Below are 19,605 nucleotides of genomic sequence, written 5' to 3'. Positions count from 1 at the left end.
AAATGTGATTTTTCGAGTGCGGTCATAGAAGAATATTAAAAATAAAATTTCACGCAGCAAAATGTTGAATCTCAAAAATAAATTTTCTCTGATACTTTCTAATGATTTAGTTATTTTTATCTTATTTTTATATTTTATCTCATACAAGCTAAAAAGCTTATATATACATATATACACAAATTTAAGCTAGCTTTCAGCAAAAAGTGTGTACTAAAAATATAAAGATATATACGCGAGCTTCTTACAAATCTAATAATCGTATTTGACAATATAATTCGACAAATCGTACGAAAAAAATCGATATTGCTAATTTTTAGACTTATATATGTGTAAGAAGAATGAATCTGCGATATATATTCAAAAGCTTAAAAATTATACTTATATATGTGTAAAAAGAATGAATCTACGATAGATATTCAAGAACCTAAAAATTAACGATATCGATTTTTTTCCAACGATTCTGTTCAATTAAATCGTCAAATACGTTTATTAGATTTGTAAGAAGCTCGCGTATTTTTATATTTGTGGTACATTTATTGCTGAAAGCTAGCTTAAGGTATTTATATATATCTTCTGATATAGGATCAATTATAATTATACAATCAAGTAGATGTAAGTATGTTTACACAGAGTCGATATTTACAATTCAAAACTCAATTATTGGCACGCGTGAATAAAGAGTGAAAATAATTAATATGCAATGTATTTCAATATATTGTTAGATTGTATTGAATTTTAAGCAGATTCTTGGATTCAATGGATTTTTGACGCCTATATTTTCCGTACAAAGCGTCCAATTGGCTTATTATATTTGCCATCAATTTTTGAATGTCAATATAGAAAGTTTTATCAGACTCAGTCTCTTAAATTGAAATTTTTCTGGAAGTAAAGCTCACTCTCTTCAAATTAACGAAGAATAATATCCCAATAATGATTTCTCTGAAGCTTAATTTACGAGAGAAAGAGAGAGAGAGAGAGAGCTTTTCGTTTTCGACGGGCTCTTGAAAATTATCCGCATTATAAGGTATTTTTAACGAACCAGCAGTCCATACCGTGAATTATTGCGACGAATACGAAATTAGGGCGCGATTGAAATTCACTATGTTGAAACGCATTATCGTGCAAGTACCATTTTCAGGACGCTCACGTCCGGAGAGTAGCAGCGGGCGCTTCCGTTCGTATCGAACCGTTATACAGATACGATTACGTGCAGGACAATCGGAAATAGCGGCGCAATATTTGCTAATGTTATTAGGATTCTCCCATCCGTGATCGACAAGGCCGAGGATGATGATGCGTCATTGGACGATGACAGGCGCGGTTCTCTGAGGGAACGAGAGGCTGATTACTTTCTCTATAATAAAGTAAACTATCATCAAAAATCAGTAGGATACATTTTTAATGATATTAGATTGATTAGAAAATCTCGAATCAATTTTTAAGAAAAAAATTGAGAAGAATTATTTTATTTCATTTTCTTTTCGCACTTAAATAAAAATTTTGTTGATGTAAAATTTATTTAAAAATATAATTTTATTACACATCCATTTCTGATTTCTCAAAGTTTGATTCGAAAAAATAAATCTTCTCAATTGTTTATGGAAAAAATTATTAACGCCTTAAAATTTTTGAAAATTGATTCCAAATTGTCAAATAATTTCGTTATTAAAAATTGTCTTGCAGTTTTTAGACATTCCGTTTAATAAGTGGTCGTGGATAAAAGACTTGCAAAAAAAGTGTAAATCTGTAAATAAAAAATACACACACACACACACACAAAGATAATTTTCATATTACTATCCCATTTATGTCCATAATCATACCTGATTATCTAATTTAATGGATATAATAGACTCTATTACAGATAACAATAAATATCTGATTATCTAATCTATTGATCTTTAACCTTTGGTTCCCGAGAGATAATAATTTTCCACCTCTATATCTCTTCGTTTACTTTATAAATGATTAAAGTGCAGGTTTAAATTTCCCTTTATCCACGTAATATATATGATAACGAAAAATGACATGACCCATCATATTTTCAATTTTGATCATATTTTATTTTTGGCTCAAGATGCAACAATTTATTTTCGCAATATTTTCTCTTCGTAAAGAAGTAATTTCAGAGAAAAACAATCTTATTTATTTATTTATTTATTTTTTAACATCAATCACGCAATCGATAATGAATTTAGTAAAATGTTAAGAATTCATCTGTCTATATTTCCTACAATGTGTAATTATCATTTTCCCCTTTGTTTCGTGAATTAAACTTCAAAACATGAATACAAAGATGCTTTATTAAAATACTATGATGGAAAAAATCAAGGAAAACAACTGACCTTTGAAAAAAAATAGTAAGAATTATAAAACAAGATTTTAAAAGATTAAAAAAAAAAGAACAATTTTTATATCCAACAAACATAAATTTCGCGCCGCATAAATTTCTTTCAACATCGCTATCTTGTAGCCTGTAATCCATTCAGTAAACCGTCTTTCGAATTACGCGACCTTTGCCTTTATCTTAAACTTTCAAATACGCTTCTAAAGTTTGGAACAGTTACCGTGTAGTATATGTGATAATAAATACGATTCGATTTGCATAATCAGGGGCGAAAACTTTTGAGGAAGATTCGAAAGCACGCATTTTCGCGAGATATTGTTTAACGATGACAGAGATTACGGAAAAGACAATTCATGTAATATGTTGAACGGATGAAAAAATTACGAGAAGCATCGTCGAGAATCGATTTGCTTAAAATACATATATATATACATCTTATGAAAAAAATGTATTCATACATTACATATATACATTTTGTTTTGTATTATTATTATTATTATATAATTTACATATCGTTCGCAGGAAATATATCTCTATAGAAGGTAGAAATGAATTTGACGGATATATATTGTTAGATCAACGTAATTACAAATAATATAACAGAAACTTACCATTTAAAAATTATGAATTTTTAATTTCAATATATTATTGTTATCAATTCTCTCCGAATTGAACGTTGTTCGATTGAGTCTCGAATGGATATGGATATCGATGTTGAAACAAGATGCATTTTATCGCTCCTGAAATTTTTAATTATTGCGTCATTATTATAAATTGTCGGATGTGCATTTAAAAGACGTTTAAGTGACGTTTAACGACAGATAAATGCACGATTTCCGTAAATGCATTAAATGGTTTATGATGGAACAAAACAGCGAGTATCGAAAATCGCCGACAGTTCATTGTTTATTTGAACGCCGATAAATATACGATGGCGTGGCGTTCCAACATGTTGCACGAAATCGCAAAATTATTTCGAGATTGTGTGAATCGTATAATTTAAAAACAATTCGCAGAAACAAAAAAAAATAAATAAAATAAAAGACGACACTCGACGAAAATGATGACACTCGTATATTGCCGTCTAATATTCACAGAATCTTTCACAGAATATTGAATTTTAAGTAATTCCAGAAAAAAATTTGAATCGTGAAATCTCTTACCTTGTTAGTAGAATATCACGGTTTAATATCGATAATGTATTTAATATTGCAAATATACGGCTGGAAAATGTGTGAACGGAGAGAAGAGAGCGAGAGAGAGAGAGGGAACGCCGGATTTTTACGTTCGAATATGTGTATGTAAATACCATAGACTTATATATAAATATAGACTGCATACTCTCTTCTATTGTCCTATCTTGGTAATATATGCTTTCGGGCGACCTATAGGAAAGCGCAATTGACAAGCGTCTACCGTAACTGGTATGCAGTAACTCTTTTTGAGTAAATCTATGGTAAATATTTATAGAGCTCACATAAAAGGCGCGCGATTGTTGGCTATTTGAAAATTTTCAAGGTTCCTCTTCGCGCGATTGAAGATTTATTTATGCGGATGCAGCCGTGTAAACATGTGTTGCATCGCGTAATACGCAGACGCAGGAAAATTTATCTGATGATTTAATGTTTCGTACATATACATAACGTCCGGTCCATCGTATTCGCGCGTTGCGCTTTTGTCTTCTCCCATATTACTTAAACGTTCGCGATTGATCGATCTTTCATCCAGACTTACAGACATACAGACATATATATTGTACTCGCGTATGCATCGCGCGATTATGCAAGCCCGTCTATACGGATTTTTACCATCGATTTCTCTTCCGCGCGCGCTGTTTTCCTAACCTCTCGACCCTGTCTCTTTCGCTCTTCAACGACTCTTGCGTATGTTGTCTCGTCGCCCGACGTTTCCCGGTGATAGCTGAGATCTTGTCGCTGATCGAGTCAATCAAAAGAAAAAAAAAAAGAAACCAGAAACACCTTCCCTACTCGCCTGCGCCTAGCGCAGGACGTCATATTCGTACGCTGTATGTAACTGTCAATCGTATAACCTAACCTAACCTAACCTCAGCATCAGGCGACATATATATTTCGGATAATTATTTCGATACTCTTTCCATTTCCAGCACAAACACTATAGAGAGTAGATCTGATGAGTCCGAAGATGAACTTCCAAACAATGCAAGACGGAGGTTTGTTCGAGATACAACCAGGTTAAAGGTGAGTTATCTGCAGTGGAATAATTTTATTCTCGATTAAATACGTTGTTCGAAAAACAACTTTTCTCTCTTCATCTTGTTTTGTTTCGGAGAACCAAATTCTACGATATATAATTATCTATCATTGCTCTTTATACTTTTCTAAACTTTTCATATCAATTACCCTGTATATTATGTGCAATTTGCATCAATTGTAACTTTGTGCGATGCTTTTTAGGAAAACGATATAAATTACATCATCAAACAGGCCTCTGGGATAGGACATAGTTCTGACCAACAGAATGTGTCTATCACACCTATGATAGAAAGGAGAGTCCTTAGGCCTGATGGTTTTAGCACAAATGAAAAATGTAGATTAAGAAATAGTCTTTTACCAAATAAGCCATGTACGATACAGAATTATGATACTAAAGTATTCTGCGGTTTATATTCTAAGGATGGGAGGTTCTTCATCACTGCCACTCAGGGTAAATTCAACGTTTACATTTATCATATTATTTTATGTGAAAACTCTCATCACTCATAAATGACAATTGAACTTATTGCAATGTACAATTTTATGACCTTGCGATAAGTTATCGATTGTTGATCCATGTTCAATGTATACAATTGTTTGACATTTGACAGACAAACAGTTGCATGTATATCGTGCACACGGCGACAGATTTGACTTATATAAAGAAATCCAGGCACGCGACGTTGGTTGGAGTATTCTGGACATAGCGTTTTCTCCGGATGGTAGATATATCGCGTACTCGAGCTGGTCGGAAAGTCGTAAGTATATTATAATTACACGATGTGCGTTTATCGCTCTTAGGCAACACGCATTTTTCGTATATTTTTGACAGTTTATCAATGCCCTCTCTTTGGGCGCAGAAATGATGCTCTGGAAAAGCTACAATTAAGACCAACAGAACGACGATTCACCGTGTTTTCGATAGCGTTTTCACACGATGGGAAAGAGATCATTGGTGGCGCTAATGATGAATGTCTTTACATATATGATCGCGAGCTTCATCGGCAAGTTTTGCGGGTTCGTAGAATCGTTAGCTAGACAGAAGAAGTCGCGTATTCGCCATTCTTTACATTGACCTTATATTAGGCATTAATTTTTACAGTTTCGAGGTCACGATAAAGATGTCAATACCATAGCCTTTGCTGATAACACTTCACAAATCTTCTACACTGGTAGCGACGACGGATTATGTAAGGTATCATCGAGCGGAGAATCTTTTTCCTTTTTTTCTTTTTCGAACGATATAAATTGAGTGAGAGATCAAGCACATTAAAATATTCGATGAAACTGACACATTAATATTATCCAGAGGATTATCCAGAAAGGCCTCTCTATATTAGTCTTCAATGCTTTCTATTCGTTTAGATATGGGATAGAAGAACGATAAATGAAACTAATCCTTGTGCGGTTGGAGTGTTGGCCGGTCATAGCAATGGAATCACATATATCGATTCACGCGGTGATCAACGATATTTAATATCCAATTCTAAAGATCAAAGCATTAAGTTGTGGGATGTACGTAAATGCTCCAGTCATAGAACCGAGCAAATTGCTAGACAGTTTGTCGATCGTCAGGACTGGGACTATAGATGGCAGCGTATGCCTGAAACGAGTAAATATTAATTGAAGTTAAATAAAAAAAATGATTGGGACATTTATTGTTTCTATTTCAAAATTATATTTAGATGTGTTTAAGGTGTCTCTAATAATAATTGATTATTATGCGCAATCATCGAGTATATATATATACGGTATTTTACTGTTCCAGTACGGGAACCGCAGATTTTAGACGGCGACACCAGTGTCATGACGTATTACGGTCATTGCATCCGCAAAACTCTGATACGTTGTCGTTTCTCGTCAGAAATTACAACTGGCCAAAGATACATTTGTACGGGAGATTCGAGAGGTCGGCTGATTAGTAAGTTTTGTGATCCTATTGATCTGTTATACGCAGAATTATCGCGGAAATGAACAATCTGGTTTTACATGCTTTCTTTTTTCTCAATTCCAGTATACGATCTTCTAACAGGGAAAATAGTGCTCAATGTAAGAGGTCATAGGGGATGCGTCCGTGATGTTAGCTGGCATCCTTATAATCACATCATCCTTACCTCATCCGTGAGTAAATCATTGTAAATATGTTTCATACATCTCGAAACGAAAAAGAAGTCATAATTATCGCTGTTTTTTTTTTTTTTATATGTTAATAAAATTTTATACATATAACAAAAGGCAGGAAATATTTTGAAATATATACAATTCTTTATTCAAGGAAGAGATAATTGAAAAAATAATGAGATATTTTTTTACAGTATTATTCGAGAGTTTTTTGCTTTTTAGACATTTACATAAAACTTACTTTTAACATATATATATAGCGATTTGCAATATCTTTTAATTCGCTATCCAAAATACAAACTATTTATTATGATAACATAATTATGCTATTCATAATTATATTTCATGTTTATAGTGGGATGGGAAAGTAGCTAAATGGATCTACAGGGATGATATGAGTGGTAATATGGACCAAGAAGAAGAGGAACTGGTCATTACTAATCCCCCTACACTATTACGGCGAAGTGAAAGAATAGCTGGACAAAGAAGAGCATGCTAATTCATGTAATACCGAATTAGCATGATCTTTTTTGTCCAGCAAAAACAAACTTGTTTCGAAAGGCAAGGAGAATAGAGGAAACGGCTATCGATAACAGATTTCGCTGAAGTTCTACTTTTGACCTTCCGACGAGAATACAAGTACTCGGTATACAAGACTGAAGAACATGGTTTCTCCCGTCCGTATTTACGTATTTTCCGGGAAAATAATTCTCGCCATGATTACTTCGTGTCATTGATACAAGTTGAGCAAGAACATCGTTACTCAATCTGTTGTGATGGCATGATCTATTCACGCGCTACGCATATCTCTCTTCTTCCTCTCTTTTTCACATCGTTTACAAATATTTTATACTGCAAAGAAGCGATGTATTTTTATTAAGTCATCATCTCGTTTTTATGAAACCTTTGACGAATTATTCCATTAAACGATATTTTTTTCGCAATATTAATCGGTTCTTTTTCCTGCATTATGACTTTTACATTTGGACTGTTTGGATATAGCACTCGAGTTATAAATAAACTAAAATTATTTCTAAAATGTTTTCCTCTTTTCGAACGTATCTCTATAACATAAAAATTCGGATCGCCCAAGTTCGTTTTTAACTATGTATATTAGCTTACATTACCTTATTATTGTCTCATTAATAGAAATTACATTATTATAGTTTCATTAATCGAAAGGTATTTGGGACCGATTGTATAACTTTTTCGCCGAGGTGAGAAAGGATAAAAACATGAATGAGAGAAAATAAGAAAAAGCTTTTTTTTTTTTGGCATTAAAACTGATTAGAGAGTTGCTTAATATCAGTTATACATATAGATAAATGCAAGCTTCTGCTCCCATCCCTCTCTAAAAAAGGCATGTTATGGCATTGTTGCCTCTTTTCCGCGATGCTGATTAGTTCTCTCGCTGTGCTTACTTTACTGAGTAACTGTCATTGTGGAGATCGTATATTTTGATAGTTTATAGAGAGATTACGTATTGTGTGTATTTATTATACGACACGTGCATATAATTCATTTACATAATAACTTTACAGAACTGGTCTATCGAGCGGCTCGATGACTATGAATATTGCATATAATGTTGTAAGCATATGGTAAAGCCTGTTTCAGACTACGCATTGAAAATTGAAGATTGAAGATTAAAGATTGGAATTTGACTAATCAGGACACAAAGGACTAAAATTTCTTTATTCTGATTGGTCAAATTTCAATCTTGAATCTTGAATCTCAATCTTCAATGCGTAGTCTGATACAGATATAATACTATTATAAGTTTATTGTTGCATTCCGTATGTATTACTACGCCTTATGATGTTTCTTTATGAATCTTTATTTTTAATTGACATAATCTTTTTGATATCATTATTTCTGTGGAATTTTATAAATACATTTACATCAAAGTTTATGGCACGTATACTTGATATATTTATACATGTGCGTGCATGCGTACGTGTGTGAGTGTGAGAAAGTGCGCACATGGCTGGATACATATGTGTAATATATTCCAATAACATAATATATGGCAACATTTTATATTCATTTTATACCTAACCGATTTTTTTTTCGCAATTAATCTCATATATGCTTAGTCAGTTATTGTTTAGATATACAGACAAAATCAAATAATTATTTGATGGGAAAGAGTAAAAAATAGAGGGTATATAAATAATATACAATCAAAAACAGTATACGTCTAAAGCCTGTGTCACACTACGTATCGCGGACTCGGATCGGATTTGAAGTACGGACTGCGAATCATCATCCATCCAATCAGAACGAAGTAGCCAAGGATCTGATTGGATGATTGACGATTCACAGTCCGTAATTCAAATCCAATCCGCGTCCGCGATACGTAGTGTGACACGAGCTTTATGCTCTGGTGTGTACCGTTCTAAAGAAAAAAGAGAGAGAGAGAGAGAGAGAGAGAGAGAAAATAGAGAAGGGAGAAAGAGGATGAAAAAGAGACGAATAGAGAAAAATATGTATATAAATAAATAAATAAATAAATAATATAACTAAATGTATGTGTATGCGCAAAGCATTATATGTCCTCAAAAATATATAAAAATAGAATGCAATGATAGACTTATAATAGTATTACGATACGCTTACAATATTATCGAGTGGTTCGCAGATGACAATATGACTATAAGTTTCCGCATAGGTCAGACTCACCCCACAGACACTTAATTTTGCTTGTAGAAATGGTGGAGGCAGGCGCAAGCAATGGATAAAATGACCGTATATCTGTATTACAAATAATCCGCTGATATAGATCGTAATGTCGGATATAGCGAAGGATATGCGTCCGATGTAAGCGTATATGATGAATAAAATAAAGAATGTTTTCCATGTGAACTAAAATGATTGATTCTGTCATTGCACTTACTTCGCGAGCGTCTGTCATTGCATATTTTAACAGTTATTTTATGTGTATATCGTTCAAAATGTTTAATGAAAAAGAATAAATGGCGCGCGCGCCATTCATTTGTGTTGTTCTAGTAAGAATAAAAAAAGGAATGTTTTTTGTTGAAAAGAAACAAAAGATTTCTTTAATAAGATAATAGTGTATTTTATATCGTTTATCGTTTCATATTGTATAGAGATATTAAGTTCGCAATTACAATATGCGATATCACTGATAAAAGTACAAATCTTGATGCTTTCAATATTAAATATGACGTGTCTTTCGCACAATATTCCAACTCTAATCAAAATTAAATAATTTTGTATTATTTTTGAAGGATGAAGAATGATGTATACAATTATAAAGCAATCTCGTTTTGTACTATGCTTATTCTAAAGCTTTAAAGCGCGCGTACATGCATGTACGTATATACAAGCGATTTTTTTACGGCGTTAAATAAAATATCGTATTAATTTGTATGTATATGTATACTTGAAATAAAAATCGCCTCAGGGGGTGAGTTACACAGTTAGTTTAAAATTATTAAGATTACTGTGTAGCGAGAGAGAAAATTTCTTGTGTATGTGTATGGAATTTTAATAATTTTTAAACTTTATTATTTCAGATATATTTCGGAATTAAGAAATAGTAAGAAATAAGGGACTGTTGGGCAATCCATAATTTTGAATCGATTGTTAAGCCTTCATAATTGATGTACATTTTTATCTCAGAACATGTAACATATATTGTTGGTTTAATATATAATACTGATTATTATATGGCTTGGTATTTTAATATTATTTTGCGAATTCTTATTCAGGATTTTGAAATAATTTTTTTATTATGCTTAAAAAAACGTAGAATTGCATGCACATCCTCACACATAACTTTAAAAATATTTCTTAAAGTTAATTTCTTTTGAAAAAAGTTATTTGAAAAATAATTTTGTTATATATTCTTGTATTTATAATATACACTATATTATACTCTCTCTCTCTCTCTCTCTCTCTCTCTATATATATATATATATATATATATATATATATATATATATATATTATACAATTTTACTGTGGCATACATTTAACAGAGCATTATTGATAATGTCATCCTAGCAAATATATTTTTATAATTATGTTATAACGGTTACATAACTCAGTGTAACCGAATATAGCAAGTAATATTACAGGATTGTAACATGTAATACACTGGTTCCTTGTAATTTTCTACTAAAAAAAGCAACAAATTTTATATAACAGTTATACATTTAATTATATAGTTATAAATTTAACTGTAATAAAATTAAAATATATTAGATGGTATATAAATTATATAACAAACATATAACTGTTATTATAATCTTTCGCTTCAATATTATAATGTATTTACTCGGATTCTACCGACGTGATTTTATTGACATATTAACATATAATTATAAGCATTAGCATATATTAATTATGCGAAATTCAACACGCGAGAAAGTAAAAATGCGTGCAACTCGCACTCGTGTGTCTCTCTATTCTGCAAGATTTTTGAACCAGGGTGACCTGACGGAAGCCGCGTAAAACAAGCGATAATTGATTTAACTCGCGGAAAGACAAGAATTTGGAAGCCGCACAAATTCTGATGACGATCGATCGATCGTGATGTAACCTTGCGAATGTTTGTGTCAGCGATTACGAGAATGTGACAATGCGTAAAAATTTTATTTTTACCGACACGTTAGACAAATTAGACATATTTTTACCAAAACTCGAATAGATTATTAATACTCTGGAGAGTTTTACGAATTGTCTCTTACGTGACAAGAGATTTATTGAAAGTGCACGCGAGTGAACCTTTATCTTTATGTTGCGCCTTAAATGCACATTTTGTTAGAACCTTGAAGTATATTTCTCTCTCTCTCTCTCTCTCTCTCTCTCTCTTTCTCTCTCTCAAACGCACAGAGATCTAATTATCTCGGTAAAACCGAGAGTATCTCACAAAATCACACATACGGGCCATACGTACGTAATCGTCATCGAGACGCGTTTCCTCTCCCAAGTTTTTACATGAAAATCGTTTAAGGAAAGCATCATACCGCGAAGACAAAGGCCAACGGATCTTCGTCGCTTTCAGATTTAGTTGCGCGCGAAATCAAGATCTATTGTTGGTGGACGAAGTGCACACGCGGTGATATATTTCCCGGATGGTCCTTGAGCGCAATATCGAGGGAACCTTGAATGAGATTCTTCTACGAGAACGAATGCGACTTATTCGGGTCTATGCTTACCACTGTGAAGAAGACCGACGACTATAAATGGAGCTGCCTTAATTTCCAACGCGATGACATATTTACGGCGCTATAATTCGTTTGCGCGTCTTTCTCTTTTTCTTTTTCTTTTTTTTTTTTTTTTGATTATCCATCGTAATATTACGATGACGCGACGTAAGAAGACAATGCTATCTGGAGGATATTCGAGGATTAAGATAAAAAAGATCTGCCCACACGCGAAGGAATTAAAGAGAATTTATTGAAAGTTGAAAGGATGAATGTGTGTGAATTATCTCGAATTATTTTATTTTAATTGCATCTACAAAAAAAATTTAACAACTTCTGAGAAGACGAAACTTCGCGGTATATATCTTCTTACGAATTTTCTATTACCTCGATAGGCAAAACATAAGATAGATGTAGAAAAAAAATTTGTAACTCTGATAAAGGTAATGTAAGGAAATATAGATAAGACTATATTAGAGTTACGAGATAAAGAGGATGCTATTCGCGCACAATAATATTTTATCGTACAGTATGAAAATATGTTTAGCGAGAATGGGGGAAATTCGAGAATTCTTCTAATCTGCTATTTTTCTTATACATTAAGTCAAACGATCAGAAAAGAAAGAAACAAACATCGATCGATCGAAATTTCCCACATTGACGATATCGTCGAAGCTGTCATTCTTATATGATTGTTCAGCAAATTCGGTGCATTTATTAGAGCGATAACGCGACGACGTCGATTAGGTAAGTAAGCTTCCCTCCTTTTTATCCGGGTGACTATCAACGGCCTCCCGCCTCCCGGATCTGCCTCCGAGAAATTTGCCTCAAGGTAACGTGGTGCACGCGGCAAAACGTAAATCCTCGTCTCTCTCTTGCCCTTTTTTTTTTCTCCACGCGGTGATCGCGGTGCAACGCGGCCGCGATTACGCGAACGTGAAGCGATGTAACCCGATAAAAGCCAGATAAAAGACACTCGCGAGTCTTCCCGATCGCGAGGCGAGGACCGTCGATGAATTGTCAGTCGTACGACGATCGTTAATCGCCGCGAACCGGATGATAGACGGCCGATAAGAGAGACATTATCATCATCGGTCCGCGCGATCAGTGTCCCCACATCCGCGAAGATACACCTGCGAATCTTGACATACAGCCCGGTAGAAATCACGCAGGCAGGTATGTGCACGCGATGGATTGATAGAAGATCGCTCTTTGAATCTCTTCCTCTCTTTCCTTTCCTTTATTATCTTTGTTATGCTTCCGGCAAATCGTCGTGAATGAAGATCGAAACAAAGGGGAAAAAAAAACAAATGGGAATTCACGTGGATCGCATTTATCCGCGTGTTTCGTCTAATTATTTCTTCTTTTTTTTTTTTTTTTTTTTTTAGCGTGAGAATTGATTGGAAAAGATATATTCTAGTATTATTTTTTTTATTATTATTTTTTTATTATATCTCCGTTTCCGAAACGTTTCCGATTACGCGTGGAGAGATTATGGTGTCGACATTTTTCTTCCTTAAATTACGTTCATGTTAATATAGAGAGAAACCAGATATTGTTGAATGAAATCGGAAACTACAAAGAGTTATAAAAAACGGAGGAGAGAGAGAGAGAGAGAGAGAGAGAGAGAGAGAGAGAGTATAATATATGCTGCTTAAAAATAATTATGGCAAATTTATGCAACCGTTAATTAACTTGTCAACAATATATAATTATGTAGATCAGATAATAGAAATATATATTATTTAATGCAGTACTTACAAGCGCGCTTTCCAGACGAATGATTAATGCCTATGATATGTCACGATCATTTTCCACGCTTCGACTACTAATTTGAATCGCAGCTCAGCTGATTCACCGAATTGCGATCGTCCGAGCATTTAATAAATGTACTATTAATCCAGAACGGACATCCATTAAGTCAAGAAGAGGAAGAATCAAGCATTCTCATCGTCCACGCCAAAAACATGACGACCATCGAGTCCTGCGAAATCAAGTCAATTTCCAAGAGCATAAGCCGCAGAAACGCCGTTCCTATAATCCACGTTCGAGGAACACATTACGAGATTGGCTTCGATATCGTAAGCATCAAACATTTATATGTAGATCTTGTTACATAGATCTCTTCAAATTTTTACGATCTTTCCGCGAACTCGAATGTGTATAAAACAATTTTGTCTCATTCCATTTTCTGCGTGTAACACGTTATTTTGTACTTCACCAGTGTGAACGATAATTCATTCGTGTCTCTAACTTGAAGTTTAACGATTATCGCATTTTTATTTAACACAATGATCCTTTCACTTCGATTTATTACGAAATTATACTGTTCAAATAAATCAGTCAAACTATTTTATTTGTATCTCTCTAATTTAAAAGAAAATGAAACGTCTTTCATCTGTCAGCGGCTGACAGCTTATATCTGTTAGTTTTTACACGATTATAAATAGCACAAGTGACACATATAAAGTTACCAATTCTCGTGTCCAATCGGAATAAATAAACTTCAACATATGCACGATTGGGTAAAAAAATGCATAAATAATCGGAAACGAGCGCGGGATAGGACGCAATAATGCGGGAATAGAGAGAGAGAGAGAGAAAAGAAGGGCGTTGTGACGTTCACCCGGATTAAATTCTCTGCATGCATTATTGCACGCGACATGTACGACCGACGTATATACCATGCCGCGTGTTTGTTTGATTTTTTTTATGCTCTCGAGATCGAGGAATTTCGTTGCTATTGCTCCAGATAAAACGGCAATAAAATCATATCTCGATGAGGAAATTTAAATGTGCAGAATCGATCCAATCAATAATAAAATTCCTCCATTTTAAATTACCCAACGTTAATGTTTTTTTTTTTTTTTTAATTCTTTAATGTACATTTTTAAGGAATTTTTCGGGAATTCCGCATGACATTTCTTTTCAAAAAATGCAAGTATTATAAATATAAAAATTTATAGATAAAAAGAATATTAAAATCTTCATAGGGAATATTTATTTTAATCTCTCTAGTTCAATCGAATCTTTCCTTCTTTCGCCATCGCGTATCTCTTATTTTTCTACATCAGGGACGCACTTTCGCCAAGATGATTCAAGATTTTGTGGATATCTATTCACCACTGAACGAAACCTATCTACCGCTATTTGCTACCGAGAAGGGCAAGAATGTTTACGAAGAAACCCTTGGCGCGGTAAAGAAACAGTTCCCGCAATACGTGAGGGAAATCGAGGGAACGGCGGATGGTGCAAATATACCATTTTATAAGGTATGTCCCTTTATAAACAAATATAAATGAAAAAGAGGGAAATTAATTAATAACAAGAAGGTATTAAAAAAGACAAGTCAGTTGCGCAGCCAAGTTTTGATTTCGTAAGAAAGAAAGAAAGAGAAAGAAAGAGAGAGAAAGAGAGAGAGAGAGAGAGAGAGAGAGAGAGAGAGAGAGAGAGAGAGAGAGATTTGAAGATTTTACAATTATAAACCTGAAGAGAAGAAAAGAGAAAATTAATCAATTAATGATTATAATTTGATTTTAGAATTTAAAAATTTCTTTTTTCTCTTTATCCTAATTATTCCAAAATAAACGTAAAAGTACGAGATTGTTCGAATGATAGTAAGAATTATTCATAAATAAAGATAATAAAGACTTTTTTTTTATCTGTCCTTTGCGTGCGCAGAGGATCGGAAAATTTCTGAACATTAAACAAACGTAACATGATCATTACAGCTGTTTCTGATGCATCTGGATGACATTATTTCAAACGTCACGGTTGAAATCCAGGGAAATTCGCTTCCAGTCGGCTGTTCGACTATCATATGCAATCAACCAGGCTCTGTAAGAGTGATAATAAATTAAAATAGATTAGTGCATCTCACGGATATAAAGAATAAGCTCTTATTAAGATAAGATATCTGAATATCTGCTTAAATATTGATAATGACGACATACGTAATCATCATTATACCTATATAAGATGTAATAATTTTATTACAACTGATACTTCAAAATGCAATAATCATCTCTGTTATTACAGTAGTTATAGTAAGAAAGTATTTACTAATATCGCAGCGTTAAACACACGCACTAATTAACATGGAATGTGAATTTTTCTTAATCGTGCAATTATGTACATATTTCATAGTATATTTTATATATTATTAATTAAATAAAATTCGCGAATTACGCTATTTTCTTATACTTTCTTAGCTATTGATTTCTGCTAAAAATTCTCGCGTGATATAACAACAATGAGCGAATCGATAAAATTGAAATACGATAATCAATGATTGAAAACTCTATTATGTCTGTGCGAGGAAAAAAATGTTTTTAACTCGCTCTCTCTTGCGTTTTTAAAAAATATATATATAAATACGAATACACAGCCGGATGATGATTTCGTCTTCTATGCAAAACAATAATAATGATATCGGGACGCATTATCAATGTCCATAATTCTTCTTCAAACGTCACGATTATTTCCTTTACATAACAAGATACAAAACGGCAGGCATTATTTTATGATCATAAAACGGTGTTACTTTATAGTAATAGTCGAACTAGTCGTTAGTACCTTTGTTTATTGTATAATTTTTTATTTTACATTTTATATTATTATATTTTGTTACTTTTAATGTTATATTTATTTATGCTTGTTGTTTGATTTTATTTTGTTTTCGTGACACGTACACTTAACGAAAAGCATAGGAGATTCTGGGTCACAATGAGGACGCCCTCAAGGAGACCTTGAATCACTGGTATCTGGTGAGCGCTCACGTAATCGAGGCCGGCCATCGAGAGGAGAAGTTCACGTCGTTGAGCTATGCTGGTTTCCTGCCGGGCTACACAATGGGCTACAACCATCACGGCCTAGTTTACAGCATCAATACCCTTAGCGCCGCTGTCCTGCGATCTGGCAAGACTCGTGAGTTTCAATCTTCCTTTACACAATTAAACATAAAAAAATAATTTAAATATTCCTGAAACTATATCATAATCATTTCTTCTATTTTGAAGATCTCTTGGTCGAGACAAGCATCTTGCATTTCGTTGATCATACGAGATACAATATAATTTGATTGAGCTGAAAAATCGATTCCCCATTGATCAAAGGAATCTGTACGCATCATCTATTCTGTGCAAAAAAAAAAAAAAAAATCATATAATCTCGTTTTGCATGCAGCGCGATACTTCTTGACGCGGGCACTTCTGGGCGTGGAGAACTTTGTGCAGGCGCAGCAGACGCTGAGGAACGAGGGCTGCGGTGCAGCGGAGGGCTTCTCGGTGAACATGACGTTTCTCGCACAGGAGGGCGATCGGATGTTTCACAACGCCGAGGTGGGCCCGGCCGAGGCGGATACCGCAAGGTCGCAGCTCAACATCCTGACTGTCAGCCCGGGCGAAAACACGTCGCATTGCAACAAGTACGGCTACATAATGCATTATTGCGTCAAATATGCGTATACCGTTTTATAAAGTTTTCTCGCTCTATAAAATCATCTTTCGCTTACATTTCTGCTTCATGCAAAATGAGGTCAATCACGCAACTTATGCTCGGCTGAGAACGCAAATGATCAGATCAGTCAGTTTGACAGATGTTTATTTGCATTTCTGAATAATTATTTCTTTTTAAGAGACAACACGCGCGCGAACAGAAGAATATAACACTTGGCTCGTTTATCTTGAAAGTAATAATTTAATTTCCAAATATGTCAAAGTAAAAAAATTGTTACTCGCTAAATTGAAATAACGATGATTATTATACTTAAAATCACAAACATAAATCATTGTACACTAGAAGTAAAACAATCACTATACTGATCAGTCTACTATAGACTGATTGTTTTACAAATTTCATTTACAAATGAGATATTTGCTCAATTAGTCAAGAATGCTACAGTAATTAAATAATAATGTATGCATTGAATAATTAAATGGTACAGTTTTTCTTACGTACGCCTTCTCGTATTACATCATTATATTAAGCATTAAGCAATACATTTCCATTGTTTCAGATATCTACGTCTGAAGGTGGCAGAGGTGGAGGGCATGATCATACAAAGCAGCATCAAGAGAATGGAGGCGATCTTTAAACATCCGCCGGCCGAATGTCGCCAAAACGTGATTGATATACTCAGTGATCAGACGGACGATGAATTCAGAGTATATCAGGAGATCGGCAACGACGATCATATCAAAACGATCGCCACCGGTACGTCCTGAATCAGAAAATCGAGCTTGTAAGAGTCGCTCTTTTTTCTATCTTTTGAAAATATCAATGCGAAAAAAAAAATATCAGCCTACTTAACATTTAAAAATAATGCGTCACATATTAAAATTGTACGATTATACGACCATTAACGGTCGAGCGTAGATTCGATGATTTATTACGAAAATAGGAAACATTATATATATTGGATAAACGCGCAAAACAAATTACATCATTACTTATTTAAGATTTTCTTATCAATATTCGCCGAGATATACGTCTATTATAATCCAAGCACGACCCGCGTTTCTCTCAGAATTCACTCCGCAGAATCATAGACCTGAATGCAAATGAGAAAATTCTGTACCTATGAGATAATATACTATTGACGATTTTATTAATTGCAGGCATCTTTGACTGCATCGAACGGACGTGGTCTATTTACACGGACAAGCCGCAGTGCAACGAGCCGATACTGGTAATACCTATGCAGCTTCGAGACTTCGCGGGTTCGCGATGCAACAACGTGAAGGAATAATCTCCGTCGCACTTCTCATCTCGATCGAATTTCCGCCATCGTCGTTCGAATCACGAAAGTGCAGCGTTTGTATTAGGCTGGTGCCAAGCTAATATGCGCATATTCTTGATTCGCGATTTGTAGTAATTACGTACGGAAATTCTCATCGTTCCTTCTTATAGATTTTCCATATTATTCGCCAACTACACATGAATCGCCAACACGCGCATAGTCTAGCGCCAGTTTTACACATCATATACATATACATACCGTATATGTAACATTAATAATTTTGAGTAAAAACTAAAAGTAAAAACAATCTTTACTCGTAAAATAAAATGTAAAAGAAATATCAATGCGAAAAATAAGAAAAGAAATATCAGAGCCTATTTAACATTTAAAAATAACGCGTCACATATTCTATAAGATGTACAGTTCTGCTAAATAAATAAGATTTTATACATTATATAAAATCATCGCGCGTTATGTCTCAATATCTTTAATTGAAGAAGGAAAACGGCCGTAAATTCTATTAATGATCGTCGTTATCATGGCACATATTGAGCAAAGGGAATAAGTGTTCGCCGCTGTGTACTATTTTGTAATTTCATCTTTAATTCCTTGATATTTTCGTAATACGAGTACATTGTTGTGATGATTCTTTAGTTTTAGTTTTCGGGAAATGTTCGCTTCCGATCAATTGTATAATTGTTAAGTCCTCAACGTAATCCACTAAATTCCAGTAAAAAAAGCATTTTAAACTATTACAGAATCATTATCTTTTCTTTTCTTTCACCTTCAAACAAAATTAGCGCGAAAAACGCTGTAATACGAATAACAGTCATAGCACTTTACCCAATATGCTAAAAAAAACCAAAAGCAACCGATCGATCTTGCGTTGCTTTCCTAATTAAATAAATGTACAAAACATATCGTCCCTTTGCACTTTTACATGCAGATATACTCTGCATATCTTTTTTGTTTCGTTATATATAATTACAT

The 19,605-nt window shown here is 33.8% G+C and overlaps 2 protein-coding genes and 1 long non-coding RNA gene across 3 annotated transcripts; 2 read left to right on the top strand and 1 right to left on the bottom strand.

Moving 5' to 3' along the window:
- Positions 1 to 639: 639 nt before the first annotated feature.
- Positions 640 to 3,732, bottom strand: LOC138941170 (uncharacterized). Its single transcript, XR_011448133.1, has 3 exons — positions 3,511 to 3,732; positions 2,959 to 3,087; positions 640 to 1,325 (listed from the first exon to the last, which is right to left on the bottom strand). It is a non-coding gene; the product is annotated as an uncharacterized lncRNA (long non-coding RNA).
- A 169-nt stretch (positions 3,733 to 3,901) lies between these two features.
- LOC138941297 (DDB1- and CUL4-associated factor 11) lies at positions 3,902 to 9,641 on the top strand. Its single transcript, XM_070310853.1, has 11 exons — positions 3,902 to 3,911; positions 4,076 to 4,373; positions 4,473 to 4,566; positions 4,783 to 5,032; positions 5,193 to 5,339; positions 5,414 to 5,598; positions 5,684 to 5,776; positions 5,947 to 6,193; positions 6,350 to 6,502; positions 6,596 to 6,702; positions 7,058 to 9,641. Exons 1-11 carry the CDS (start codon positions 3,902 to 3,904, stop codon positions 7,199 to 7,201), a joined length of 1,728 nt encoding a protein of 575 aa, XP_070166954.1. The 3' UTR covers positions 7,202 to 9,641.
- Positions 9,642 to 12,483: 2,842 nt separating this feature from the next.
- Tan (C45 family peptidase tan) lies at positions 12,484 to 19,482 on the top strand. The gene is made up of 8 exons (XM_070310631.1): positions 12,484 to 13,052; positions 13,781 to 13,957; positions 14,951 to 15,148; positions 15,608 to 15,715; positions 16,586 to 16,802; positions 17,061 to 17,301; positions 17,893 to 18,089; positions 18,494 to 19,482. Exons 2-8 carry the CDS (start codon positions 13,844 to 13,846, stop codon positions 18,622 to 18,624), a joined length of 1,206 nt encoding a protein of 401 aa, XP_070166732.1. The 5' UTR covers positions 12,484 to 13,052; positions 13,781 to 13,843; the 3' UTR covers positions 18,625 to 19,482.
- The last annotated feature ends 123 nt before the right edge of the window (positions 19,483 to 19,605 follow it).

Source organism: Polyergus mexicanus, unplaced genomic scaffold, assembly GCF_030449975.1.
Source record: "Polyergus mexicanus isolate NDT 795.1 unplaced genomic scaffold, iyPolMexi1.0 SCAF_18, whole genome shotgun sequence".
In the NCBI taxonomy this organism is placed as follows: Eukaryota; Metazoa; Arthropoda; class Insecta; order Hymenoptera; family Formicidae; genus Polyergus; species Polyergus mexicanus.
This window is presented reverse-complemented; position numbering and strand designations above follow the sequence as displayed.